Below are 27,554 nucleotides of genomic sequence, written 5' to 3'. Positions count from 1 at the left end.
GATCTGGTCAAAGGAAGGGTCCATAAGGGGTAGAGATGCATGAGGGCTTTAGATTTTTGGACTTAATGGCTACTTGCCCCTAATTCGCCCAGAAGAGGGGCCTGGAGTTGGTGGGGACTGAATAGGGGGAGCAGAACAGGCACACAGCGAACGGGGACGTGCCTTTGGAGTTGTCTGTGGTGGAAGGAAACAGATGAGCCCGAGGCTGGTGGGACTTAAGGCGCCCAGCTGACTTAAAGACCTGAGAGCCCAGGTGAAACCAGGGCGCGCTTGAGCAGGAACGGCACGTAGCCAGGGCTGGATGGGGATGCGAAAGATCCAGAGAGAGGACCCCCAGCGCCTGAGAAAGTGGGGCCTCGAGGCAGAGGTCCCTTGCCTCACCATCACCTAAGCCCTATGATGAATTCGGCCCAGGCACCCTAGGACTCGGCTCTACTTGCTGGGCATGCGCACTCGGCACCAGGTGCCACAGTCCCCTTACGCTCCGCGCCCGCTTCCGGGGCGGGTCCCCAAGACCTGGAAGTAATTAGGGAGCTGGGCCAGGAAGTCGGAATTTGGATTGTTTGCCGTCGTTTCTCCGCACTCGCTAGTCCTGGCACTGCCAGCGCCGTCGCCGCCGTCATGGGGAAGCGTCAACATCAGAAGGACAAGATGTAAGTTGAGTCGCAGCCGGAGCGGAGCCTCGCTCGGCCTCAGTGCCCGCCTGTCCCGCACTCAGCGCCGCCCCTCTTCCCTCTCAGATCTGGTTCCCTTAGTGGCTCGTAAAAGACTTCGTCCCGGAAGCCTCTACCCCTTCCCCAGGCGGGGAATTACCCCCCGTTCCCCCCACCCACAGCGCCGAGGTCTCCCGGGCTCCCGGTTCTAACACGCCGTAAGTGCCCTCTTCTGAGCGTGGCCCTCCCACTGCCTTGGCGCTGGGCGAGCACGGGCCCCTCTGCACTCCCGCTCTCTGCTCCCGAATCAGCCCCTGCCTCTCCCGCACCTCCAGTCTCCCTGCGTGCTGGTTCATCCGCCTACACTCATGTCCCTCAGTCTTGCAGTTTAAAACAAAACTAGTCGTGCCCCGTGCTCCCCTTCAGCTGCCACCGTGATTTGTTGTTTTTTTTCTTTTTCACATGAAGTGAAAGACTTGCGTCGGCTTGCTGTGTTCTCATGTCTTGAAACTACTCCAGGCAGGCTTGACTCCGCAGCACTACTAGTGTCAGGATCCTAGTAACTTCTCTGTTCCTAAATCCAGTGATCAATCAGTTCACAGTTCTGATTTTGTTGGGCTTCTCAACAGCATGACACAGCTGACCACCTCACTCCTGAACACCTTCTTTGTTATGTGGGACATCATAGGCTGCTGGTTTTACGTCTGCCTCAGTGGCGTCTCTATCCTCAGTCTCCTTTGCTGGATCCTCTTTCCTCTCCCAGACTTCATACATCCATGTCCTCCACGTTTTTTCTTTCCTTTATGTTCTTTGTGATCTCCCCTCTTGCAGTAGTCAGCTGCTTACTCAACATTTCCAGTTGGAGGTCTGATAGACATCTCAAATTTAATATGCTCCTCCTTCATCTCCCCTCTCTCAGTGGTCACACTGCCATTAGGTTTCTTAGAAGTCTGGGAGTTAGCCTTGAGGCCTCTTTTCTGCAGCTCACTTCTTCCCCTGTTCATCAGTAAATCCTTGTGGCTTTTCCAGGAGCCACTTCTCACTCATCCAGCGACCGTCCCATAGGAGTTTATGCGTGCCTGTCCTTGAACCTTTGTAGTTGCCTCCTGATTGGTTTTCTGCTGTCTCTCTTGCTTGTCCGTCTCTCCACAGGCTCCAGGGAAATGCTTTGAGGGCTTATGTTAGTCATGCCAGGACCTTACTCAAAACCCTCCAGCAGCTTTCCATACTGCTTAAAGCCAATCCTTAGCCCTTACCCGGCTTGTGGGTAATCCCTGTGTGATCTGACCACCACCCTTCTTCATTGGCTCCTGGATTCCCCTGTGTGCTTTTCTTCAGCGACTTCACCCTTTTCTGAAAACACAACAGCTTTTCCTATCTCAGGGCTTTTATATGTGATAAGCCTGCTTGGTCCCTCTACCTGGAAAGTTCTTCCCCCAGATCTTCACATGGCCAGCTCCTTTGCATCTTTAAGCCTTCTGTTAAATTCTGTTCATTTCCTTCAGAGGAAAGCAGGACTGTTTGTATTTGCTTATTAGTTTGTGTATCTCTGTGTTCTGTTGTATTTACCACTATGTGTCTGACACATAGCAAGTGTTTTATAAGCATTTGCTGAATGAGTGAAACGATTCAGTCATCGGTTACTTCCAGAGACTGTCCTCTTTATAAAGGGTGGTGGTAGTAAGATTCTCTTTCTCTTCTTCAGGTACATTACCTGTGCTGAATACACTCACTTCTATGGTGGCAAGAAACCAGGTAAGGCATGAAATCCTTCTGTTTCCCTTGTGGATGTGTGTGTACGGTGGGGTTTGTAATTAAGTAATAATGGTCTTCACTACACAGTGAGACTGTAAAAGTTAACAATGAACAAGAACACAGAAAGTGTAGCAGATGGGTTGAGAACACAGATAATTCACAAAAAAGAACACTGAACACATGAGAAAATTAATCTTGGTGAGGGTATATATATCTATGTATCTATATATATTTTTGTGACAGCATGCCTGAGAGCAACTGCAGGTGGGGGTAGGGGCAGAGAGAGAGAGAGAGAGAGAGAGACTCAAGCAGTCTTCATGCTGAGCACAGAGTGGACAAGGCCTTGATCTCATGACCCTGAGACCATGACCTGAGCCAAAATCAAGAGTCGGTTGCTTAGGGGCACCTGGGTGGCCTAGGGGGTTAAGCCTCTGCTTTTAGTTCAGGTCATGATCTCAGGGTCCTGGGTTTTAGCCCTGCATCACGGTCTCTTCTCCGCAGGGAGCCTGCTTCCCCTCTCTCTATGCCTACTTGTCTGCCTACTTTTGATCTCTCTTTCTCTGTCAAATAAATAAATAAAATCTGTTAAAAAAAAAAAGTCAGATGCTTAACTGACTGTGCCACCTAGGCACCCTGGTGGTGATATTTTTTGACATAGATTAAAATAAATATTCTTTTTTCTGTCAAGTTAATAAAGAATGAAAAGAGTGATAATACCCAAGGTTATCAAGGCTGCATTAAAAAGAGCACATTCTCATTAATTGCTGAGGGGGATAAAACCAGCATAGCCGTCTTGGAAAGCCAAGCCAGGCCCCACAGCAATGTTGTGGGAGAAACCCAACCTCAGTGGCTTATTACTCTAAGTTTGTTCTTGATATACTCCATGTGTTCTACCTATTGAAGGTTTTGTTTGTTTGTTTTTAAGATTTTATTTATTTTTTTGGAAGAGGGAACACAAACGGGGAGTGGGAGAGGGAGATACAGTCTTCCTGCTTGGCAGGAGCCCGATGTGGGGCTCAATCCCAGGACCCTGGGATCATGACCTGAGCCGAAGGCAGACACTTAACGACTGAGCCACCCAGGCACCTCTATTGAAAGGTTTTTAACCCACACTAGTGTTTGCACTAGGTAGTTAACATGAACTTTTTCTTAACATGGGATTGAATTGGTGGTAGGAACACACACATGAAGTTATTTATAGAATAAACTTTCTTTTATTTTCATCTTAAACAGATATCCCACAAGCCAATTTTCGTCGTTTACCTTTTGATCACTGCAGGTAAGAGTTTCGAGTGTTAATCTGTCCCTCCTACTTGTTTCCTGATACTCGTTATTTGACAGTGGATCTGGTCCTTGGGGACGCAGCTGTGGGTTCCGTCTGTGTTCCCCCACCTAGATCTTCCTTGAACTGAGAGAAGGTGATCTAAGAGTGATAAGAATTAATACTTAACTTTCTGCTCATTCTGTGTCTGTATGTTTATGCATTTTCTTTTAGCCTCTTTCTTACTTTCTAAGGCAAGTAGACTCTGTTGTTAAGCCTGTTTTACACTTGAGAGAATCAGTATCTAAAAGTGGGAAGTCCCTCATCCTGGTGTCACATCCAGAAAGTGATGCCACTGAGGCTTGAACCCAGTGGTCTGACTCTGGGCGCATGTCTTTCATGCTTTACTTTTAGTCCAGGGTCTAAGTAGTAACAGCATCGGTAGTAGTCATGATACTGTGAACACCTTCCCCCTTCCCTGGGAACACAGGTTACTGTTGGGGATGGGGAGAAACCCAGCTGTAGACACTCCCGGATGCTTCTTCCCACCATGGTTGGTACGTGTATGAACAGAAGGTGGGTCTGCTGGAGAAGTGGGACTAGCATTAACAAACCCCAGACACTGGGGGTTGGGGGGATGGTCCACTTGGGCCTCAGTTTCCCCAAGCTCAAGCTGTGATCATCCCTGCTCTGGACACATGCATTGTGTGTGTGTGTGTGTGTGTGTGTGTGTGTGTGTGTGTGTCCCGTTGGTTTCTGATTCCGTAGGTCATGATGGGCCTTGAGAACTGACAGAGCTCTCCTAGTGCTCTCAGCCAGACACCACAGGGCAGTGAGCATGTAGGAACGGCCAAGGGTGCAGCCACTTGGTCTGCCCCAGGAGGATCCCATGTAGCATTGAGTGAGGGCTTTTCCCTGCTCCTAGCACTTGCTCAGGGAGGGTCAACAAGTGAGACCGAGGCATCATTGGTTGGATTTCTCCCCACAGATATTTGTCATCAGCCTCCTGGGAATCTGGTCTCATTCAGAGTGTGCATGAATGGATTTTATGGAAATACTTTCATCCTTGGTTTCCAGTTCCTCCAAGAGGTCTCTGAACTGTGTTTCATCCACTTTTTAACTACCTTGGGTTCTGAGTAAAAATGTGCTTTGAGAATATGTCCTTTGAGGCCCATTTTGGAGAAGATGTGTGGACGGCGTCTTGCCGTCTGGAGCTTGCTTTGGTGTTGAACCCTGTTGTCATCAGCCCCCAGCAGCAGCAGGATCACCACTGGGTTAGAGTAATAGGTTGGCCCAGAAAGGGAGGTGGTGAGGTTGTTCCTTGAGGGCTTTCTGGAGCAGCATCTGGGGAGGTGACCCTATCACTGCCAGGCTCTCCAGGTCCTAGGGACTGACCTGTGCTGACACAACTTAGAGATGACCAATTTACAAACAAGCCAGGTCAGCCAGGGCTCTTGATGACTGGTGATAGAAACCCCGTGCAAGAGAAAAGGGTATTGGCTCAAGGAAGTTCACCAGGTATAATCTTCCTTCATCTGTAGGTTCTGCTTTTTACCCTCTACAAGGTGGTAAATGGCTTGTGGCAGTCTGGGTCTCTGCAGAGCCATCTACCCCCATATCCATGTATTAGAACTTACCCAGGGCTCCTAGGGCACTTGCCTGAGTCATGTGCCTACCCCTTGGAAATGTGGGGGAGATTGTGTGCACACTCTAAGCAGGAGTGGGCCCAGCACCCCCAGACCAGGATAGGCCCGCCAGAGTTTCTGGGGATGAGAGAGGGCAGCTCTCAGTAGAAGAGTGTGGCCTGCCTGCTATGTGAGGTTTTAGGGAGTGAATTGTAGCCCTGCCCCCGCAAGGCTGCCTCCAGGAACTTGTTTTGGGCTCGAACATGTCAAATGACACAGCAGAGAGTATGGGAAGAGCGAGGCTGCTGTTGCCCCAAGGTGCTCTCAGCACCTCTTGGGACCCTTGCCTTGTATTTATTGGTGTGTACAGGGAGCTTCTGTGGGATGGGGATGTGGGGTTCACCTCTGAACTGACACCCAGCCCTGGCTGGGCAGAGGAGCCCTGGAATTGTTGGAGGGAAGAAGGAAGAAACAAAGGGAGAAGTCATGGGAGCCACTGTGTGACCTGGAGTGACTCTGCCCTTTTCTCAGTCTTTCTCTGCAGCCCTTCGCCTACCCGGTCTGCACCCCTGAAGGTGTCGTCTTCGACTTGCTGTGAGTTTTCCCTCGACTTTTGAGCTAACAAAGGGGGTGAGATTGTTGACACCCACTCGGGAAGGGGGGATGGAACCAGCTGGGGGGTTTGTGTCTTAGGCACTGCCAAGCCAGGCCACGCTGGGGTCTTGGCAGCCTCGGGAGTGTTGGGTGGCCTCTTGGGAACCCAGGAGACTTCCACAGCTTCAGGGATGAGGCCACAGTGTTGTTATGACCCCTGGGCAGGCAGCCTTGCTGGCAGGCACTACTGTCCCTGCCTGGGGTAGCATTGACCTCTCCCCATCCGGGGGTGGGGACACCTAGGGTTCTAATTGGCCTAACTATACCTGTTTTGGAATGTTAATGAACTTGAATACTTTTCACTTTATGAAAGTAGAGCCATAATTTAGGTACACTTTCCCCATGCTGTGTTTTGAAAAGCATGGTGCTCAGTTTTATGTTCCAGCATAAACCAGCTTCTGTAAATTTTTCATGCTTCAGTCTCTGTTTAGAAAATGTGGAAAATACTTAGAAGTTAAAGGAAAAATTTACCATAATAACATTATCCGGGATAACTATGGTCAACATTTATACTCTTCTTTTTCCGTGAATTTATTTGTGGTATGTGGTTGGGGTAGTACTGCAAAGACAGTTCTGAATCCGTTTTTCACCCAGTTGTGTCATTCAGAATTCTCTGGAAGCCTGACTTTTGGTGCTGGCCCAGTATGTCACTGTGTGGACGTATCAACATTTACGTTTATCTTTTTTTTGCTGCTTTGTGTTGTTTATCCATAACCCCAATAAAAATGCTGGATATACGTTGAAACCCATGTATCCAGAAATACTCCTCACTTCCTTGGTCAAGGCAAAGGGCTAGCAGAAGTGACGAGGAGCAAAACCCATTCGCACCACTCACCTGGACGCGGCCGTCATGGATGGTGGGCTCATCACAGGGCTGCACCTGGCCACCTGGCTGACATTCTCTCTTCTCTTCCCTTCAGTAACATCGTCCCTTGGCTTAAGAAGTATGGGACCAACCCCAGCAACGGAGAGGTATGTGGCTAGGCATGAGTTTTTAAATGATGCCGATTGAACGCTATCCTCTCGTCTGTCCTTTGTTCTGTGGTTTTTGTGTACACATGAGCGCGGTAGAGGACTCTGCACAGGGCACTGTGAGTGGGACTGTCCTCCCCTCTCTTCCCCACACTATTCCTTTCTGGAAATGTTCCTTACATGTATGTGCGTGTTTACAGACGTCCATTTTCTTTCCTTGGTTCATGATGCAGTCCCACGCGTGAACCCCACTGTATCTTGCTTCCTCGCCCATTGGGGTGTTGGAGATCTGAACGTCAGTGTGTAGAGCTGTTCCACATTCTGTCCTGGCTGCACACGTCTTCTTGTGGGGCTGTTGTGGCATGTTGGAAGTCACCTGCTGTTATAGCGGACAGCGACCACCCTGTGCCCGTCTCTGGACACATATATGGGGGTCCGCCCAGGACTGCTGGGTCATGGGGAGGGTGCGTTTTCTGTTTCGGGAGCTATTGGCAAATGGTCCTCCAGAGAAGTGGCAAATGCCTGTTTTCTCATACCCTCAATAACCATAAGGATCAAGTTTTTAGAAATTTTCTTTGCCTCAGGGTGAGAGCATTTAAAAAAAACATTTTAAGGGGCGCCTGGGTGGCTCAGTGGGTTAAGCCTCTGCCTTCGGCTCAGGTCATGGTCTCCAGGTCCTGGGATCAAGCCCCATATCGGGCTCTCTGCTCAGTGGGGAGCCTGCCTTCCCCTCTCTCTCTGTCTGCCTCTGCCTACTTGTGATCTCTGTCATATGAATAAATAAAATCTTAAAAAACAAAACAAAAAAAATAAAAAAATAAAAAAAACATTTTAAGATTTTACTTTTAAATAATCTCTACACCCAGTGCAGACCTCGAACCCACAACCCTGAGGTCAGAGTTGCATGCTCCACTGACTGAGCCAGCTAGGCGCCCTTAATTTGTGTTTTTATCATGAGCAAGGTTGAGCAGCTACTTCTATGTCATGCACACAGGCCCAGTGTCAGGAATTCTGTGCCACTCGGGGAAAGAGCCCCAGAGCCAAGTTCCAGCATAGTCTTCTTTTCTGCCCCCCACTGCAGGCCTCTGTCATAAACCTGTGGGGCTGCTGCCTTTCCCACACTCTGGTGGTCCCTTTACTTCTTGGGGCCCTCTTGTTCTCTTACGCTGTGGCACAGGCCCATTTCTTCAGTTCCTCAGCTGCAACAGGCAGGGCCTGGGAGCTGTCAGCTGTGGGAGGTGGGGGCGCTCCCCGGCAGGGAGCTGGGGATGGGGGGTGAGGGCCTTGGGGAAGGGTGTTGGAGCAGCGCCATTGAAGCTGAGACCCGGGGATGGTGGCAGATGGTCAGAGGCCACGTTAGGGAGGGCTTGAAGGCCCTGGGGGGACTTTGGGTTTGTTCTGGGGGCGCTGGAAGCTGGACAGGGTTTCATGCAGAAGCATGTTGTGATCTGGCCTGCATCTTTGTTTTATTTTAAAGAGTTTATTGATGGAGAGCACACAAGCAGGCAGAGTGGCAGACAGAGAGAGGAGCAGGCTCCCTGCTGAGCAGAAAGTCTGATTTGGGGCTTGATCCAAGGACCCTGAGATCATGACTTGAGCTGAAGGCAGACGCCTAACCGACTGAGTCACCCAGGCGCCCCTGGCTGCGTTTTGAAGGCTCACTTTGGCTGTGGTGTAGGAAATAGGACAACAGGGAGGCAAGGTGGAAGGTGGGAAAGCAGCCAAGGGTCTGTGCCCTTGTCTGTGCAAGAGGTGCTGCGTGAACTTGGACCAGGATGGAGGCTGAGGAGGGGACACAGAGAGACTGGACCCATGGTGGTTGTTACAGATGGACCTGTGGGCCTCGTGGGGCTGTCACATGAGGGTCTCTGTTTCTCCGGGGCTGGGGAGAGCCCAGTAGGAGCCTTTTAGTGCAGTCCCATCTTGGGAGGACTGGGTCACTTACGCCCTGTGCCAGGCGTGCCTGGGACAGACAGGTGGAACTGGGCGATCCAGCCTGTGCTTGGTGTTCCAGGCCAGTGGGGCTTCAGCAGGAAGGTCTATCCCTTCAAAGCAGAACCCTGAGCAGCAGGAGGGATTTGGGTGCATGGGGTGGGGCAGGCAGTTCAGGTGGAGGTGGGATGAGGAGGGCCAGCAGGGAGGATAGGAACTTCTGTGGGACCTTGGAGGACAGTCAACACCAGGGGGAGGTGTTTGAGGCTGAGAGGTTGTTCACCTCGTGAAATAATGGCCTGTGTGAGGAGGAATAGCGGGCTGGGCGAAGCCGCCGGTTCTGGCACTGTGGAGCGGAGAGCCGGCTGGAGCCAGGGGATTGGAGCCCATCTGCTAAGATGAGGACCTGCCCTGTTGGGGAAGACAGCAAGCTGGCTGAGACCTGGTCAGCTCTGTGACGGAAACCCTGGCAGCCATGCAGGGTGGAGGCCACCTTCAGGGAGGCCCAGGAGGACCTGGGTGCTGTAAGGCTTAAGGGGGAGGTTAGTGAGGGGGGGCGAGCAGTGTGAACAGTGTCCTGGTCACTAGCCTAGGACAGGTGAAATGTCCCTGGTTCATTACTTAGCCGAGGTCTTGTTACCTGATTCCTAGAGGCCCTTCTGTGCTGTCTGGGCTCCTCTGGCCCTTGTGACAGAGTATAGGGTGCCGTGGGCCCCTCGGATCAAGTCGGCGGCTCACCAGCGGTCCTTCCCTGCCCTTGGGAGAAAGAGGGCTAGAAGACTGGGGGTACCGTGCCTTCTGGGCCCGGCCACCCAGAGCCTGTGGGGTTTTTTCTCAGATGGTTGAGGTGGTGCTTGCGGCCTGGCCTCTGGGAGAAGAGCGCTCTCCTTCAGGTGTCTGCTGTGTCCTTCCTTACTTTTTGTCATTCGAAAGCGTGGCTAGGCAGTGTTTTCCTGTGAGGCCATCTGCTGGGAAGCCCCTGTGGGCTTCCAGGGGCTTCCTATGGGGTCTTTGCTCCCTGCATGTGCCCCGTGATTGGCTTGTGCTCGGGGTTCATTGCCTTCCCTGACACAAGTGTCACGTCTGCAGCAGACGAGTCTGCAGGGCTCGTCCACGGCCAAGGCTCCATGCTCTGCACTCCCAGTGGTGGCTTTCTGCCTCCACCCTACCCCTGGACTGCCTCAGGTCTTCTTGTCCCTGCTTGTTGTCATGGCCTCGGTCTCCTTCCCCATGGATATTGTCATTTGGTTGCGTCTAGGGCCCTTTTTGTTTCAGGCTTTTTGCTTCACGAGTCCTCTTTAGGGTCCTAAAACATGTAGCTGCTCTGGGCTCGGCCTCTGGCCAGGCCTAATGTGGCAGCTAAACCAAGGGCAGTTCACCAGGAGCTGGCTTGGCCCATGTCACTTCCTGGGAACCCAGGAGGAGCATGTTGTGTGCAGGATCATGTACTCAGGCTGCCTGGGCCTGAAGCAGGAGGCCTGTCTGATGGGAGCAGCCTGGGAGCGAGGACCCCGTTGCTGAATGCTCACTGCACTGGTGGCTGGGCGGGGGGGTGGGCAGTTGAGTGGCCACTGCAGGAGTGAAACCAGCCGTGGAGGAACGGGTGAGGGCTGGCCACTGCAGGAGGGCGAGGACACGAGGGTCTGGCCCTGGGTGGCCTGCCCAGCGTCTCCTCTGTGGCTCGGCTAGGCAGGGCTGGGCTGGGCCTGCACTGGAGTGGCCAGGCGCCACCAGGATGTGGGCTCTCAATTAGGTGCTCCTGGGCACACAGCTTTCCCTCCCCTTTCTGGGGGTCTCTCTGCAGTCCCCTTCTCTTGCTCCAATCCAAGCCCCCCACCTCGGGGCAGCTTTCTTCTTCTGGCTGCCTGGACCTTGTTTTATTGCAAAGTCGCCCATAGAAGAGGTAAACTACAGATGGCGCAGGAGCTTTGAAAACTAGAGGATCCCATCACAGTCACTCCTCATGTCAGGGTATTGATTCCTCCCCGCCTCAACAAACTAGTCCTACTGCAGAACAGCAGGATCATGCTCGTGTACCCCCCAGTTAGGTGAAAAAGTGACATTTATTTGTTTATTTATTTATTTTAAGATTTTATTTGTTTGGCAGAGAGAGACACTGCGAGAGAGGGAACACAAGCATGGGGAGCAAGAGAGGGAGAAGCAAGCTTCCCACTGAGCAGGGAACCTGATGTGGGGCTCGATCCCAGGACCCTGGGATCATGACCTGAGCCAAAGGCAGACACTTAACCGACTGAGTCACCCAGGCGCCCCTGTAACATTCATTTTTTTAAAAATTTTTATTTATTTTTTAAATTTCAGTGTACCAGAATTCATTGTTTATTATTATTTTTTAAAAGATTTTATTTATTTATTTGACAGAGAGAGAGAGAGATCACAAGTAGGTAGAGAGATAGGCAGAGAGAGAAGGGGAAGGGGAAGCAGGCTCCCTGCCGACCAGAGAGCCCGATGCGGGGCTTGATCCCAGGACCCTGAGATCATGACCTGAGCTAAAAGCAGAGGCTTAACCTACAGAGCCACCCAGGCACCCCCAGAATTCATTGTTTATGCACCACACCCAGTGTTCCATGCAGTACATGCCCTCCATAATACCCACCCTCAGGCTTACTTAACCTCCCACACCCCGCCCCTCCAAAACCCTCAGATTGTTTAAACGTGTCAGCATTTGAGAAGTATAAAACACATCTCCACTCTCAGCCTCTAGGCAGGGGTTGCCCTGTGAGCAGGTCAGTGTGCTGCTCAGAGGCTGGGGGTTCCATGGGGCAGCCCCTCTTACCCATTTGACTGCTGGGTCTCAGGGCCCTTGGGGCGGCCCCTGTGGCTCTCCTCTTGCCTGCTGCTGTGAGGGCTCTGCGTGCTCAGAGACCTTGCCCATCTCTCTGCCTCACCCATCCTCATAGGCCCCACATTTCTTCACATCAGCCACTTGCTCCTTATTAATTATTAATTTTTCTTTCAGAAACTGGACGGGAGGTCCCTGATCAGGCTGAACTTTGCAAAGAACAAGGAAGGTGAGAGATCCCTTTTACAGCCATTTCAAAGACTGTGCTTAGACCCCAGCGCCCCTGCCTCTCACAACGTTTTCTGCAGAATCCATCATTCCCCTCTGATCAAGCCGGACACTTAATTTTTCTTTTTCTTTTTCTAAAAGATTTTATTTCTGTATTTGTGTTTGTGTGAGAGAGAGCGAGCTACCGCACAAGCAGGGAGAGGCAGAGGCACAGGGAGAAGCAGGCTCCACACCAAGCAAGGAGCCTGACATGGGGCTCGATCCCAGGACCCTGGGATCATGACCTGACCTGAACACAGCCGCTTAACAGACTGAACCACCCAGGTGCCCCTTAATTTTTCAAATATGTAGGGGCGCCTTGGCTGACTGAGTCAGTGGAGCACGCAGTTCTTGATCTCAGGGATGTGAGTTCAGGCCCCACCTTGGCAGTAAAGATTACTGAAAATAGGGGCACCTGGGTGGCTCAGTGGGTTAAAGCCTCTGCCTTTAGCTTAGGTCATGATTCCAGGGTCCTGGGATCGAGCCCTGCATCAGGCTTTCTGCTCAGCAGGGAGCCTGTTTCCCTTTCTCTCTCTCTGCCTGCCTCTCTGCCTACTTGTGATCTCTGTCTACCACATAAATAAATAAAATCTTAAAAAAAAATTACTGAAAAAAAAAAGTAAAAACAACAACAACAAAAAAAAATTACTGAAAATAATAGAATGGTTGAAGTGGCAAAGGTTATGTGTATTTTGCCCCAATTAAAAAAAAAGATGTAACATAATTTTTCCTTAAAGGTCCAGATGGCTTAAAGCTGGGGAGGGGGTAAGGAGTAAAATGTTGAGTTTTGGGCACTGCTTCCCATAAGGGCAGTGGGGCCGTGAGGGTTGCTGATGGCATTTGTGTGGACAGTTGGGCCCTGTGGGCATGGACCCTGTTTAGCTACGACCCTGGTCTGCTCATTGCTGAGGCAGGAGCTGGTCAGAGGCTCAGGGCAGGTGGGGGTGGGGGCGTGTTGGGTTTGCCAGGGACTTCGTCAGCTGGGCTTCTCCTCACAGCTGGTTGTGAAGCCCCACGCCAGCCCAGGGATCCTGCTTCCCAGCTCTCCACACCCTCCACCGTTCTTGTCAGATTCCAGGGCTGAGGTCGCGGGCCGGGCTGGGACCTTGCTCTTGGCTCTTTGTGGGCGTGGCACAGTTCTCACAGCCTATGCAGGTGCCTTGGCTGAGGTTGTTGTGAGCGCTCAATGGGTGCGTGCATCCCAGGGAAGATGCTGGGGCCTGACATACCCGTCTTGCCCCAGAGCCTGGCCCACAGTAGGTGCCGGCTCACTGTAAATGAGGGCGTGGCCTCGACAAAACCAGAGCACTGAGCTTTGTGGATGGCCTGGGGGCTGGAGCTCCACGATGATAGGTGAGCAATGCAGACGTGCCGCTTGGAGCTCAGAGCTCGGAGGAGCTCGGAGATCCGCTGACTCAGAGTCCCACTGTGTGTCTCATTCAGCACGTATTTACTGAGTGCCTGCCACGTGCAGAGAGCAAAAAGGCCACATCCCTTCTGGAGTAAAAGGAGCTTACATTATGGTGAGGGAGGAAACTGGACAACGGTTCACCATAGTGTGTCAGATGCTGCTTCTGCCAGCAACCAAAGATAGGGAGCTGGGAGGTGAGAGAGTCACATCGAGACACACTGACGGGGTTTGTGTGGAAATCCAATGAGACAGGAGGTATGAGGGGCTGTGGGGATAAGCATTCCAGGCAGAGGGCACAGTCAGTGCAAAGGCTCTGAGGAGGCCTATATTGCTGGCATAGTGTGGAGGTGGAAGCAGGGGGCTACGGTTGGAGGGGTCCAGGGTGGGGATGGTGCAGAGCAGTCATGCAGGACACGGGCACTCACAGTACTCTCAGCTGCCAGCCAGAGAGGAGAGATAAGATCTGACCATCTGACCATTCACCTGGTTTTATTGTTTTAACATTTTTGACCAGCCAGCACCTTTTTTTTTTTTTTTTAAAGTAGGCTCCAGGGGTCCCTGGGTGGCTCAGTGGGTTAAGTCTCTGCGTTCAGCTCAGGTCATGATCTCAGGGTCCTGGGATTGAGCCCCACATCAGGCTCTCTGCTCAGCAGGGAGCCTGCTCCCACCCCCCGCCTGCCTCTCTGCCTGCTCATGCTCTCTCTCTGCCAAATAAATAAATAAAATCCTTAAAAAAAAAAAAAAAAGTAGGCTCCATACCCAGCATGGAGCTCAGTGCAGGGCTGGAACTCATAGTACTAAGATCAAGACCTGAGCTGAGATCAAGAGTTGGATGCTTGGAGCACCTGGATGGCTCAGTTGGTTAAGAATCTGCCTTTGGGGGACGCCTACGTGGCTCAGTGGGTTAAGCCACTGCCTTCAGCTCGGGTCATGGTCCCAGGGTCCTGGGATCGAGTCCCACATGGCCTCCTTGCTCGGCAGGGAGCCTGCTTCTCTCTCCACCTCTGCCTGCCTCTCTGCCTGCCTGTGTGCTCTCTCTCTCTCTCTCCTTCTCTCTGATAAATAAAATATTAAAAAAAATTTTTTTTAAAAGAATCTGCCTTTGGTTCAGGTCATGATCTCAGGGTCCTGGGATCGAGCCCCACATCAGGCTCCTGGGATCGAGCCCCGCATCAGGCTCCCTGCCCTGCAGAGAGCCTGCTTTTCTCTCTCCCTCTGCCTGCCATTGTGCCTGCTTATGCTCTCTCTCTGTCAAATAAATGAATAAAATCTTTAAAACAAAACAAAACAAATAAGGAGTTGGATGTCTAACCGACTGAGCCACCTACGTGCCCCTTTTGCTTTGTTGTTGCTTTTAAAGATGTATTTGAGAGTGAGTGCGAGCACAGGCATGTGCATGTGTGTGAGAAGGGGGTGGGCAGAAGGAGAGGAGGAGAGAGAATCCTCAAGGAGACTCCATGCTGAGCACAGATCCTGCCGTGGTGCTTAATTCCAGGATCCTGGGACCATGACCTGAGTCAAAATCAAGAGTTGAACGCTTAACCAACTAAGCCACCCAGGCCCCCTTTTGGCTTTGTTTTTATTTTATTTTATTTTTAAATATTTATTTATTTGAGAGAGAAAGAGAGTGAGCGAGAGCAAGCATGAGAGGGAGAAGGTCAGAGGGAGAAGCAGACCCCTTGCTGAGCAGGGGTCCCTGCCATCCGTAGCCATCACCCAGTTCAGTTCCTGTCCGCTCAGGGCTGTGTGGCTTTTATCCGTGCTCCCGTGTGGCACCTGCTTAGGTAATTTTGAAGCAAATACCAGATACTGTGTCATTTCATGCTTAAGTGCTTCAGTGTGTGTGTCTAAATGATAAGAACTTGAAAAGTCATCATAGTACCATCATCACACCTAAACACTTAACAGGCATTCTTTAGTATCAGATATCCAGCCTGTGGTCAAAATTCTGGAATGCTTTCGTAATCTTTTTTTTCTAGTTTTCAAATCAAGATTTTTTAGAAGCCCACACAAGTCTGTGTGCTTGCTGTGTCCTGAGTCTCAATCTGTAAATATCCTCCCCCCCTTTTTCCGCAGTGTATTTGTTGGGACTTACTTGAACGGGCTTGCTGGCTGCCTGGTGCAGAGCTGGCAAGGCAGGGGCAGGGAGGGCAGTAGGAGTTTGTTGCAATAATGCAGGCAAGGGTACAGGAGGTTAGGGAATGTGGCAAGGTGTGAGATGGAGGAGGAGGAGACCAGGGTAGTGACTGCTAGCAGCAGGCTGATGGCATAGATGCCTTCAAGGAAGGCCGTGCGGGGCTTGGGTTTTGTAGGACGATTAGGAGTTTCCCATTGGAATTGGAGCCCGGGACTTGAGCAGCTGTCTGTGGGTCTCTGTCCTGGGCCTGCTGACACAGGGTTCTGCGTCCTCCCTTGCTCTGACCCTGGCCCTTTCTCTGACTGGTTTTGTATGTGCCTTCTTTCTAGGAAAGTACCACTGCCCAGTGCTGTTTACCGTGTTCACCAACAACACCCACATCGTAGCTGTCAGGACCACCGGCAATGTCTACACCTATGAGGTGGGTTCTCAGGAACCGTGTCGCCTGTAGGCTCTTCAAGTGTGTGGCTCAGGGCAACCCTGGGCTGGTGCTGAGGTTGCCCCGGGCACCGTGGGCACAGCCTGTCTCCATGGAGCTTGCATTCTGAGAGCCACTGGTGCAGTCACGAAGAGGTGTGCCCTTCCTGCGGCCTCCAGACCTGAAATCTGGGGTTTGGTTTTGTACCCCGGGGGTCCGCCCTGCAGTCCTTGTCTTCATTGATCAGGCCCTGGGAGGGAACCTGTGCTCTGAGGGCAGGCCCAGGACTGAGGGGAGCATTGAGCACCCTCCGCCGCCTCACCTCCTGCTGGAGTCCCCAGGAGGAGCAGATGCAGGCTGGTGGGCAGGCGTGTGGGTGGGTGGGGAGGCCCCGATTTCCCCCCCCAGCCTGCTGCTCCGGGTGGGCTGGCAGAGAGTACCGCAGCAGTCGCTACGGCGCCATGTTGCAGGGAAGCCCTCTCTGAGCTGTTTTCCCACCTGTCCCTGGCTCTGGGCAGGATCTGGGTGGCCAGTGCTGCCCTAGAGGCTCTGGGGGTCACTGCTGCCCCACAGGGCGCATATTTGGCCTGAGGGGCTTAGTAGAGCTGCAGGGCTGGCCTTGTAGAGCCCGTTTGCTGATGTCTGCTGTGTGTCGCGCGAGTGTCCTTCAGTGAGCCTTGCTGAGATGGCGGATTCTAGTCTCTGTGGCTCAGCTGGCACCACCCTCTGTGGGGGGGGGACGCGGTCGTGCCATCCTTTTCCTCCCCCCTGGAATGGCACTGGCACCTGGGTGAGCTCCCGGCTCCCAGGGCCAGGGTTGGGGCAGGCACCCTAACAGCGGGCTCCCTCCTGGCTGCAGGCAGTGGAACAGTTAAATATCAAGGCCAAGAACTTCCGAGACCTGCTGACGGACGAGCCCTTCTCTCGGCAGGACATCATCACCCTTCAGGTGGGCATCCCCTTGCTATTGCTCTTCTGAGGGTGGACCATGATGCCCTCTGCCAACCCCACCGCCCCGCACAGGCTCTGGGCATGCCTGGTCGCAGTTTCCCAGCTGCCCCTCCGCTGCTGGCGGTGCCCCCAGTTCCAGCACGCCTACTCTCTATCCGCCTGGGCCTTTGCGTGGCTGCTTCTGTCTGGTTCTCACATCTCTCCTCCCGATGCCTGTCCTTGCTGTGCCAGGGTCGCTCATCTCTGCCCCCAAAGCCATCTCCATATCCAGGTGAGGGAGGACAGGCTGGTATGTGTCCTACTCCAGTGTTGAGCAGAGGACATGCCTCTAGGTGTCAGCCCTGAGTGGGCTCCTGAAAGACCTGGACTTTGAAACTCTGGGGTAGCCTCATGGGCTATTCCTGTCCTTGGCTTATCCCATCCTCACCAGAGGTCCATGCATGCTCCCTCCCACGGGGTGGGCCCGAGGTGCTGCGGGCTCTGTATCTGGCAGCTGGGCTGAAGGGAGTGGTGAGGGTGTGTGTGTGGGAGGCCTAAGTTGGCTGCCTCACGTCTGCCCTCACCCCCTAGATGAACGTCCATCCATGCTCATCGGCCGTATGCCGGGGAGAACAGGACACAGTGTGCCAGTGACTATCCATCCCCCCGCCCACCTCTGCTCTTGGCCCTGTCCTGGCAGAGCCCGCTCCTGACCCCAGGTGCCCTCCATTCCCTGCTTGACACCCCAGATCTCCATGGTGCTCCCGCCTCTCTCTTTCCAGGCCCATGCCCCTCGGGCCGCCCGGCTGTCCTTTGTGGCCTGGCTCACTTTGCTGCATGTGTTCTTTTTGCTGCAGGACCCCACCAATTTGGACAAATTCAATGTCTCCGATTTCTTTCATGTGAAGAACAACATGAAGATGACAGATCCTGGTAAGTACAAGCACAGCTGGCTTGGGTGCCAGGGGTTTGGGTGAAACAGGTCCGTGCCTTCTGGGTAAAGCCCTCACCTTGCTGGGGCCAGGAGCATCCAGGAGTCTTGCTTGAGCCCAGACTGGCCGATGCTTCCTTCTGTGCCGACGTTGGCAGGACCACACCCACCCACACCCGCCCACGGGGGGCATGATGTGGGGAGTCCCAGCTGGGGCCCATATGCTTGGTGCCCACGGCCACATATGGTGGAGGCCTGGGCCCCACCTCCTCCCCACTCAGGACTCTGCCTCAGGCCCCCTGAGGCCATGTCCTCTCCCAAGTCCTCCCCTTGCTCCTTAGAAATGGTCTCTGTTCCCACTGCAGGGACAGGTCATGAGTGCAGGCTGCTGGGTCCTTGTGGCATGGAGGCAGGTCCCGGGAGGGCAGGGGGTGACTGTAACCAGGGCATGGCTAGGGACAGAGTCCAGAGCAGACCACAGTGGAAACTGCCTACGGGTGGGCTGTCTTGCCACCCTTGCGAGCTGTTGCCTCGCACTCTTCTCCGCCCCCCTCCCCTGCATCGTGGCCCCCAGGAGTCACTGTGTGGCGGCTCGGCTTACTTGCCTGCATCCTGTTCCGGGCTTCCGCTGTTGTAGCTGGCTCTGGCCCCGTGTCCCTGTCGCGCCTGTCTGGGGACATCGCTGGGGGATTGTCTGAGCAGGGTCACTGTGCTGTTTTGTAGATGAAGAAAAGGCCAAACAGGACCCATCTTATTATTTGAAAAATACGAACGCCGAGACCCGTGAGACGCTGCAGGAGCTCTACAAGGAGTTCAAAGGGGACGAGGTCCTGGCAGCCACCATGAAGGTCCCCGAGAAGAAGAAAGTGGACAAGCTGAACGCCGTGAGTAGGCAGAGGGCTACATAGCTGCCAGCGCAGCCGGCCTGCCCATCTCAGCTCCTCAGAGAGGTCCTGGGGGAAGGGGCTCATGGGGGCCCTGGGATACCTTTGGAGGGTGTTGGCTGGGACCCCTCAGAGCCCAGCTGCCCCTTGGGGGCCCAGAGGCGGGCTGCACTGAGGCTGGGCCTCAGGAGGCTGGGGGTGGCTGGTGCATATGCTGGGGGCCCACGGGGTTTGTGTCTCACACTGGCCCAAGCTCAGCAGCCCGAAGCGGATAAGCCGGGTGGACCTCTGCCTGGTTACCACGTGACACTGCAGCCTCAGGACAGCAGGGAAGGGGCAGCCCCTGGGATGCAGTCACTGCCCTGCGGAGCAGGTCACTTGTTGCCCAGAGGAAGCCCAGGTTGAGACTGCAGGGGTGTTTCAGGGGACCATGGTACTGAGGGGAGGGGACAGCTGGTGCCTGCTGCCCGGGCCTCTGCCTGGGTGTCCCATTTGCTTTTCATGACACCCTCTGTTGGCTCCAAGGCCCCCAGTTAGCAGTGATGGTGAAGGGATTTGTGCCCTGGCCTGTCAGGCCCCGAAGCTGCTCATTCCCCTGTTCAGGCAGGGCTCCAGGGGATGGAGGAGGGAGGGCTCTGAGGTTCCCTCAGAGAATTATCCTGGAAAATTCACAAGAGAGAAGGAAGTTCGTTGTTCATAATCCCATCCCTCTAAAACAACAGTGCTTAGCATTTTGGTGTATTTCTTTCTGACGGGGACAAATGTTTTTTTTTCTCTTCTCTGTCTTTGATAAAAATATTTTTAACATATTGGGGCTTATTTTTCCCTGTTAAAAAAGCCATGTGTGAAAAAAAAAAAAAGCCGTGTGTGTACTCTAGGAAATTGAAACCTTTAAAAAGGAACTAGCGTCCCTCATACTGTGAACCCCAGTAGTGACTGGTTCCTAGTTCTGTCCAGGGTCTCAGTTACCATGAGAGTCTTGGCCACTGGGTCTCAGCCTCCTGACGGGTCAGGGCCCTCTGTCGCACATGTCCCCAGTCAGTCCCCTCACTCCCTGAGCCCTTAGAGAAAGAGCCAGGCCCCCCAGAAGTCCCTGCTGGGCTCTGTGGGAGGCCGCCAGGGATAGCTTCTTGGAGGAACGGCACTGAGGGGGCCCTGAGAGGTGGGACCCTGGCCTTCCAGCTTCCCGGGACGCTGCTCACGGGCCACCTGGTTTTCTCTGCAGGCGCACTATTCCACCGGGAAGGTCAGCGCCTCTTTTACCTCCACTGCCATGGTTCCGGAGACCACGCACGAAGCAGGTAGCAGCCCCTGCATGTCCGTCCCCAGCAGGCTGCCTCACAGCGGCCAAGGGCGGGCATCCTGCCCCTGCACCCCGAGTGACTTGCCATCGTGCCTGGCCTTCATGGGTGCTTAGGCAGCTCTGGTGTGGTTAGGCTCCGGTGTGGTTAGGCAGCGACAGGCCCTTTCTGAAAGTGTGTGTGTGTGTGTGTGTGTGTGTCTGGGCGGGCAGAGGCTGCAGTGGGAGCCCAGCCTGGGGGTAGGAGGTCCTCCCTCCACCCACCGGGGCTGTCCCGTCTTGAGCTCCAGCCTACGTCCCACCTTGGCACTGGCCCCACACCTCTTCCTCTGGTGTTTTTGGCCTACCCGGCCCCCACTGTACCCTTCCTCCCCAATGACATCCCATTCCAGGCTTTTCCAGTCTCCCCCACCTTAACTGCCAAGCTCCGCCATGTCCCCTGGTCCCTAGACCCACCCTTTCTAGTGGCTGGGGCGCCTTGAGCCCGTGCTTGGCCAGGGCCGATCCTCGGGCTCCCCCCATACCTGGTGTGGGTAGGAGTCGTTGCCCCAGCTGGAGGGCAGCACGGACCTGGGGCCTTGGTTTGCAGCCGCCATCGATGAGGATGTGCTGCGCTACCAGTTTGTGAAGAAGAAGGGCTACGTGCGCCTGCACACCAACAAGGGCGACCTCAATCTGGAGCTGCACTGCGACATGGTGCGTGTGGCCGTCCCCACCAGAGTCCGCATGCCTGCCCAGCTTTCAGTCCGTAGTCGCACCTGTATGTACTTGTGGGAGAACGAACATTCCATCTGCCCCCTAGAAGGCCCAGTGCCTGCACTTCCCTCCCCGGAAGGGACCCTGGGAGCCGCGCATGGTGCTTCCTGGGCCTGTGTTCTGGCAGGGGCATGCATACCCATCCCACAAAAGGGGTCAGGCTCCACGCGTGCACACCCTCCTACCCCCACACTTGCTTAGGTGTCTCTCGGTGGCCCTTGCTCAGGGTCATGGCAGGTGCACGTGTCCTGTCATTCAGCCTCACGGTCCTGCTTTACCGGGTCTGGCCTGGGCAGCTGACCGGCCCCCATGCCTGATATGGGCCCTGGGTGGTGCTTGTGATCCTCCCATGGGGTTCTCCTCACCTATGGAAGCATCTGGGCTATTGTGTAGACGCCGAAGACCTGTGAAAACTTCATTAAGCTCTGCAAGAAGCAGTACTACGACGGCACCATCTTCCACAGGTCCATCCGGAACTTCGTGGTGAGTGATGGGGGTCCGTGCTGGCTGCAGCCCTGTACCCCCGTGGGGGCTGTAGGGCTCCTGGCTGGGGCGAGGGCTGCGGGGACTGCTGAGAGTCGTACTTGTGAGCCCTTCTCCCTGGGCGGGGAGCGTGCAGATTGACCCCTGTGAGTCCCCAGCCCAGCCTTGCTGGGCTCGTGCAGAGAGCCGGCCCGGGAGGGCTGTGTCCTCAACAGGTGCTCATTCGCCCTCAGGCCCACCGGGCAGGTGGGGAGCTCGTTCAGTCAGTGGCGGGCTTCGAGCGGAGGGCTGGGTAGGGCCTCGGGCTCCCGGGGCAAAGCTTGCTGACTGGACTTGCTTCCTCTCACAGATCCAGGGGGGTGACCCCACCGGCACGGGCACAGGTAGGCACCGGTGCGCAGGCTTCCCCAGCAGTTCTGGCTGCTCTGTAGGCCTTGAGGTGGGGGGGAGGGTAGTTGGGTGGGAGCTGTGCCACTGAGACGTGGAATCTGATAGGACAGCCACTAGCCTGAGGGGCGACCTTAGGCGCATCCCTCGGGTTATTTTTTTTTTTTTTTTTTTTGAGATGGTAACACAGCCTGGATGGGCGGGAGAGGCCATGCAGTGCCTCCTGGCTGCTCTGGAGCCACCTCTGGGTCCATCGGCTCCAAGGGCCCAGGCAGTGTCCTCACCCAGTGTGGTGTGAGTGGGCATGACCTGTGGCTCTCACCCTGTTCTCCTTGTCCTAGGGGTCCAACCCCACGCCGGGCTCCGAGGGGCCTGGGGGCTAGGGGTGGGAGGTCCATGGGGAGATGGTGATGAGGTTCCCTCGGAGCAGGGCTGCCCCCTGGAGTACTCGGTGGGGCCCCTCAGGACTCAGCGCACATCTGTGGAGCTGGGCTGTGTCCCACTGGCTACACTTGGCCGAGACCCAGGCACTGCTGTTGCTAGCCTTGCTACTTCCTCCCGCAGGTGGGGAGTCGTACTGGGGAAAGCCCTTCAAAGACGAATTCCGGCCCAACCTCTCGCACACGGGCCGGGGCATCCTCAGCATGGCCAACTCAGGGCCCAACGCCAACAAGTCTCAGTTGTGAGTCAGTGGGCGCCTGTGGGTGGGTCCGCCCTCTCAGCTTTGCCCTCCAGGGCGTGCTCCACCTGAATCCCGCCCAGAAAGTGGGCAGCACCCTGGGGGAGAGCACCCCTGTCCCCCCAACCCCACCCCCGTGTGTGTGTGCATGTGCCCATGAAGGAATAAGCCTGGGTGGTTGCCCAGAGGCCCAGGGAGGCTGTGGGAGGCGGCAGATGCTGGCTCCGGGTGCAGTAGGGGGATGGCCCAGGACATGGAGTGCTGGAAGTCCAGGCCTGGGTGGCCCTGTGTCCTGTTGGAAAGGCAGGAGGTGAGGGCCCCACGGGAGTGAGTGTGGGGAGGGGAGCGGCCAGACCCAGCCTGGGAGGGGCAGGAGTAGAGGCAAGACAGTTTTCCAGAGGAACCTCACGCCATGGAGCGGGCAGGATAGGGGAGACCGTCTGTGCAACATGGGGCCCGGTGGTTGGTGATGGTGGCATTGGCGGGGGGTGGGGGGGCGGCTTTCCTGCACATTTGATGGGATTCCCCTGCAGCACCGTCCGGTTGGGTGGAATGGGGGTGCCCAGCCAACCAGAGTTTCCCTTGATCTGTCTGTCCTTCGCTCTCTGGGAGCTGTAGTTCACCTGAGTTCCATTATTTCTAATTTTTAAAGCTTCTTTGGTTTCTGCTTGTTCTTTGTCAACTCATTCCTCTTTGATCACTTTTTTTTGAGGAGGTTTGTATTTTTCTTCAGAGCTTTTTAGATTAGGCATCTGTTTTCCAGATACTTTTTCCAGGTATTCCCAGTTGGAAGAATCATCTGTAGTATTTTAAAATATACAGTATATATTCTGAGCCACCCAGGTGCCCCTTATTTGGTATTTTAAAAACAAAATTCTTTTCCAATTCAGTTGCTCATATAAAGTCTATTTTTGGGGGCACCTGGGTGGCTCAGTAGTTTAAGTATCTGTGTTCAGCACAGGTCATGATCCAGGGCCCTGGAATCGAGTTCTATGGCAGGCTCCCTACTCAGTGGAGAACCTGCTTCTCCCTCTCCCTGCCTCTCCCTTGCTTGTATGCCTGCACACTCTCTCTCAAACAGATGAAATCTTTTTTTAAAAAAAGTTGACTTTTTATATCTAACTACTTTATTCAAATAGTTTATTTTTTTTTAAAGATTTTATTTATTTATTTGACAGAGAGAGATCACAAGTAGGCAGAGAGAGAGAGAAGGAAGCAGGCTCCCCGCCGAGCAGAGAGCCCAATGCGGGACTTGATCCCAGGACCCTGGGATCACGACCTGAGCCGAAGGCAGAGGCTTAAACCACCGAGCCACCCAGGCGCCCTCAAATAGTTTATTAAGAGTGTCCTGGGTTGGGGCATCTGGGTGGCTCAGTCAGTTAAGTGCCTGCCTTTGCCTCAGGTCACGATCCTAGGGTCCTGGGATCAAATCCCACATAGGTCTCCCTGCTCATCGGGGAACCTGCTTCTCCTGCCTGTTTCTGTCCCTGCTTGTGTGCATTCGCTCATTCTCTCTCTCTCTGACAAATAAATAAAATCTTTAAAAAAAAAAAAGCGTCCTGGGTTTCCTAGATATTCAGCGTTTATCAGCTCAAGGTGTTGTTGCTCTTCTGGCGGGAACACTAGCTCCCTCATGTTGGGCCTGTAAGGAGAGCACGTGGGCATCCCGCTCTCAGGTTCCATGCTGTTTTCCCATCTGATCAAATTTGTTGCCAGCCCGACTCTTTGGGAGAGGCTGTGTTTCCAGAGGCTTTTCTCTTAGCATCTGTTACTACGATCGGACCGTTTTCTTTTCCTTCTGGGATCTGTGGATGGAAGTGTTGGGTTGACCAGACTGGCTCGTCACTGTTTTGTCCTGGAGGGCAGCTGGGCTGGTCAGGCCTGAGGCCCAGCATGAACTGCCTTGGGTGTTTTGGCTCACGTCCGGTCTGCTTGGTGAGGTAACATGCCAGGGACAGCTTTTGCGGATCCTTCACGCTGACTCCTCAGTTCGGGTTCCGCTTTGAAGGCCATCTGGGTCGCTGCTATTGTGCCAGAATGGAACTGGTCCGTCTCTAGATTTCCAGACTTCTGCGGCATCTCCCTTCCTGTCCGTCACTGTATCTGCATTCCCGCTCTCCTTAATGGTTTACGGAAGGCTTTCCTGTTTTTATTTTATGCTATTTCCTTCTGTTTCCATCTTCACTGGCTTCCTCCTGTTTCTCTCCTCTCCCAGGCTCCCATCTTGGTCGCCGCTGCAGACGTCCGAGGCTGTGCGTGCTGACGGCTCGTGCTTCCCCTTCACTGTCTTCTCAAGTCATCGAACGAATTGTAGACTTGACTTCATTTCTGGTGTATCTTTGTTTGCCCTGTCATTGCTTTTCTTTCTTTCTTTTTCCTTCAGGACTATCTCATTCCCTTTTAAGCTTCCTGACCTGTCTTAGCAACACATGGCCAAGAGACCCACTTGGTGGTCAGAGCTCAGGTCTGCACAGTTGTGGGTGTTGACATTTGTGGAGACTTGCCTGCTGGCCGCATCTGGTCAGGCCTGGTCGGCTCTGAAGGGGTGTCGACCCCGGTGGAATGGGCTTCAGCTTCTGTCCCTTGCTTGACTGTGCGTGCCGTGGGCTGTCGGGGATGTGGGTAACATGGTGTCCCAGGAGGGCTCTCCGGCCCAAACCGCTCCTTCAGAGACCCCGCCCCAGAAGGCTTCTCTCTCCATCTCTTCTTGGGCCTCTTCTTCCATGCTTTTACCTGGAACGTTCCAGATTCTTGAGGTTTTAGGGGTGTCTTTTTAATGGCACACACCTAGATTTGGGGTTATTTTAATTCAAGCTGACAGTCGTAGGTGCATACTTAACTTTCCAGTCAGTATCTGTATTTTCTATTATCTTAATTTGTACTTCCTGGTTACCCCCCCTTTTTTTTTAAGATTTTATTTGACAGAGAGAGAGAGAGAGACAGCGAGAGAGGGAACACAAGCAGGGGCAGAGAGAGAGGGAGAAGCAGGCTTCCCGCTGAGCAGGGAGCCCAGTGTGGGGCTTGATCCCATGACCTGGGATCATGACCTGAGCCAAAGGCAGATGCTTAACTGACTGAGCGAGCCACCCAGGCACGCGTGGTTACCCCTTTTTAAAAATATGTTTCATTTCTTCCTTTTCTCTTTCACCTGATTTGGAAGTTATGTGTCACTTTTGGCTTTAAGTAGATTTATTTAAAGTCTGCAGTTACCACTTAATCTCTCTCCCTCCCTCGCAGACAAACGCTGCCTGTGCCATCCCCCCAGCCCAGCCAGCTCACATGTTCGTATAGTTGGATATTTACATTTCACTCATTTTTACACCAAATTAGATGTGAAAATTTACTAGGTCAGCATTTATGGGTGTTTACCCACATTCCTCAGGGTCTCTGCTCCCTTTCCTGCCCGTCTCCTCTCTTCCAGTTCAGAGTCCCTGCTTCTTCACGTGCTGTCACAGTGGGATGGGCTCTGGTGTCCAGTCTTCCTTTCCACCCCGCTCAGACCCCTCCCAGCAGCCTCTGCCTGCGGGCTGTGGCAGTGTCTGTCCACCCGAAGTTGGCTGCAGTCTGATCTGGTGGCAGACCCTCCCCTGGCCTTTCCCAGGCCTTCTCCTGGGGAACCGGGGTCCCGGTCCCCTCAGTGGCCTTGGCTGACGGCCTGCCCCAACCAGGCATATGTGTGGAGTCCACGCATACAAGTGTAGCACCAGCTTCCCAGAGCTGCTTTTGGGGGACGGGGATGCCTAGTGGGTGCCCAGAAGCCTTGGTGGCCAAGCAGGCTGGGTGGGGAAGCTCACAGGCTCTTCTAATTCCCCCTCCTCCTCGCCCAGCTTTATCACCTTTCGATCCTGTGCATACCTGGACAAGAAGCACACCATCTTCGGGCGGTAAGAGGTTGGGGGTGCTGGTGTGGGTGGGCTCCTTTCTCCGTGGGACCCTCTCACTGCCTTTCCCCATGCCCGGCTCAGTGCTCATTTGGTCTCACGACCATCACTGCTGAGGTCACGGCCACTCAGAAATGGGGACTTGGGCCTTTTCTGTTAGCCAAGGGATGGCTGGCTCCGCGGACCTGCTGGCTGAGGGGAGGGTCACTCCGGCCCCTTCTGGCCAGCTGCCCTGTCCAGACTTGCCCCCCCCCTCGGTTCCCCCCCCAGGCCATGCCCCCATCCATGTGGCCCTTCTCAGGCCCATCCTCTGCCCCTCTTCTTGCCATGCTTTTGGGGGTATCCTGCCCTGGGGCACATTCAGAGGTACCCCTGTTCCTTGGCTGTAGGGTTGTTGGGGGCTTTGACACACTGACAGCCATGGAGAACGTGGAGAGTGACCCCAAAACCGACCGCCCTAAGGTACGTGCCAAGGGAGACCGGGGGAACTGCTGGGCACAGGGCAGGCGGGTTTGGAGGGGCCTGCCGCCTCCCGCCACCCGCTCACTTGCCTCCCCCTGCTGCTAGGAGGAGATCCGCATCGACTCCACCACCGTGTTTGTGGACCCCTACGAGGAGGCCGATGCTCAGGTGAGGAGGCCACCGGGCTGGCAAGGGGCTGCAGGAACCCTACCCAGCCTGCGGGGCTCTAAGCCAGCTGTTGCCCTGCTCCGTCCCAGATTGCTGAGGAACGGAAGAAGACGCAGCTTGAGGAAGCGGCCCCAGAAAGTGCTATAAAAACTCAACAGCCCAAGGCGGGGAGCCAAGGCCCCCAGACGTACCGCCAGGGGGTGGGCAAGTACATCAACCCAGCAGCCACGTGAGTGCAGTGAGGGTGCTCGTCCCGTTTGTGGGGTGCTCTCCTAGCTTCCCAGCGCCCATGATTAGAGCCCACCTGTGGCGAGAGCACCAGACACTGGGGGGGAGCAGGTGCCGTGGGGGCCGCTGTGCACGCTGGAGCTCAAGGACTCGGGGTGAGGGGGGATATGTGACTGTGCGACCTCACACTGAGCAGGCGCTGTGGGTATGCGTGGGCTCCCAGCGCGGGGGACTCATCTACACCCAGCAGCTCAAGTGCTTCTCCTCTTCCCAGGAAACGGGCAGCAGAGGAAGAGCCCTCAACCAGCACAGCTGTCCCTGCAGCCAAGAAAAAGCCCAGCCGAGGCTTTGGGGACTTCAGCTCCTGGTAGCAGCAGGTCTGCCCCTCTGGAGCCCTAGAGGGACTCAGGGCTGGGGGCCTGTATCCACACTGTGGAGTTCTCCGCCTTTCTGACTACAGCTCACTAAAGCTCTTGCTTGTTGCAGGAGTCCCCTTTCTTGGCCCTCGGAGTCCACGGGCCTTCCCCGCCTTCACTCGGTACAGTGGCCCGACCCTCTTCCCAGGCCGGGGCCAAGCCCG

General features: G+C 54.5%; 1 protein-coding gene across 1 annotated transcript; it reads left to right on the top strand.

Annotated features, from left to right (window-relative positions):
• The first annotated feature begins 527 nt into the window (after nucleotides 1–527).
• Nucleotides 528–27,554, top strand: PPIL2 (peptidylprolyl isomerase like 2). Its single transcript, XM_046024947.1, has 20 exons — nucleotides 528–653; nucleotides 2,359–2,408; nucleotides 3,642–3,687; nucleotides 5,826–5,888; nucleotides 6,869–6,920; nucleotides 11,830–11,881; nucleotides 15,797–15,888; nucleotides 16,745–16,834; nucleotides 17,673–17,748; nucleotides 18,470–18,630; nucleotides 19,856–19,931; nucleotides 20,520–20,626; nucleotides 21,080–21,169; nucleotides 21,519–21,552; nucleotides 22,121–22,238; nucleotides 26,063–26,119; nucleotides 26,506–26,578; nucleotides 26,684–26,746; nucleotides 26,836–26,975; nucleotides 27,249–27,554. The coding sequence occupies exons 1-20, from the start codon at nucleotides 622–624 to the stop codon at nucleotides 27,343–27,345; spliced, it is 1,569 nt and encodes a 522-aa protein (XP_045880903.1). The 5' UTR covers nucleotides 528–621; the 3' UTR covers nucleotides 27,346–27,554.

This window comes from Meles meles, chromosome 12 (assembly GCF_922984935.1).
Source record: "Meles meles chromosome 12, mMelMel3.1 paternal haplotype, whole genome shotgun sequence".
Taxonomy (NCBI): Eukaryota; Metazoa; Chordata; class Mammalia; order Carnivora; family Mustelidae; genus Meles; species Meles meles.
The sequence above is the reverse complement of the archived record's forward strand: the minus strand, read 5'-3'. Positions and strand labels throughout refer to the sequence as shown.

Excerpts from the sequence above, each read along its gene's own strand:
- PPIL2 (XM_046024947.1), top strand. The coding sequence starts at position 622 with ATGGGGAAGCGTCAACATCAGAAGGACAAGAT. Across the intron at positions 654-2,358 it reads CAACATCAGAAGGACAAGAT|GTACATTACCTGTGCTGAAT; the intron begins GTAAGTTGAGTC and ends TCTCTTCTTCAG. Across the intron at positions 26,976-27,248 it reads TACATCAACCCAGCAGCCAC|GAAACGGGCAGCAGAGGAAG; the intron begins GTGAGTGCAGTG and ends TCCTCTTCCCAG.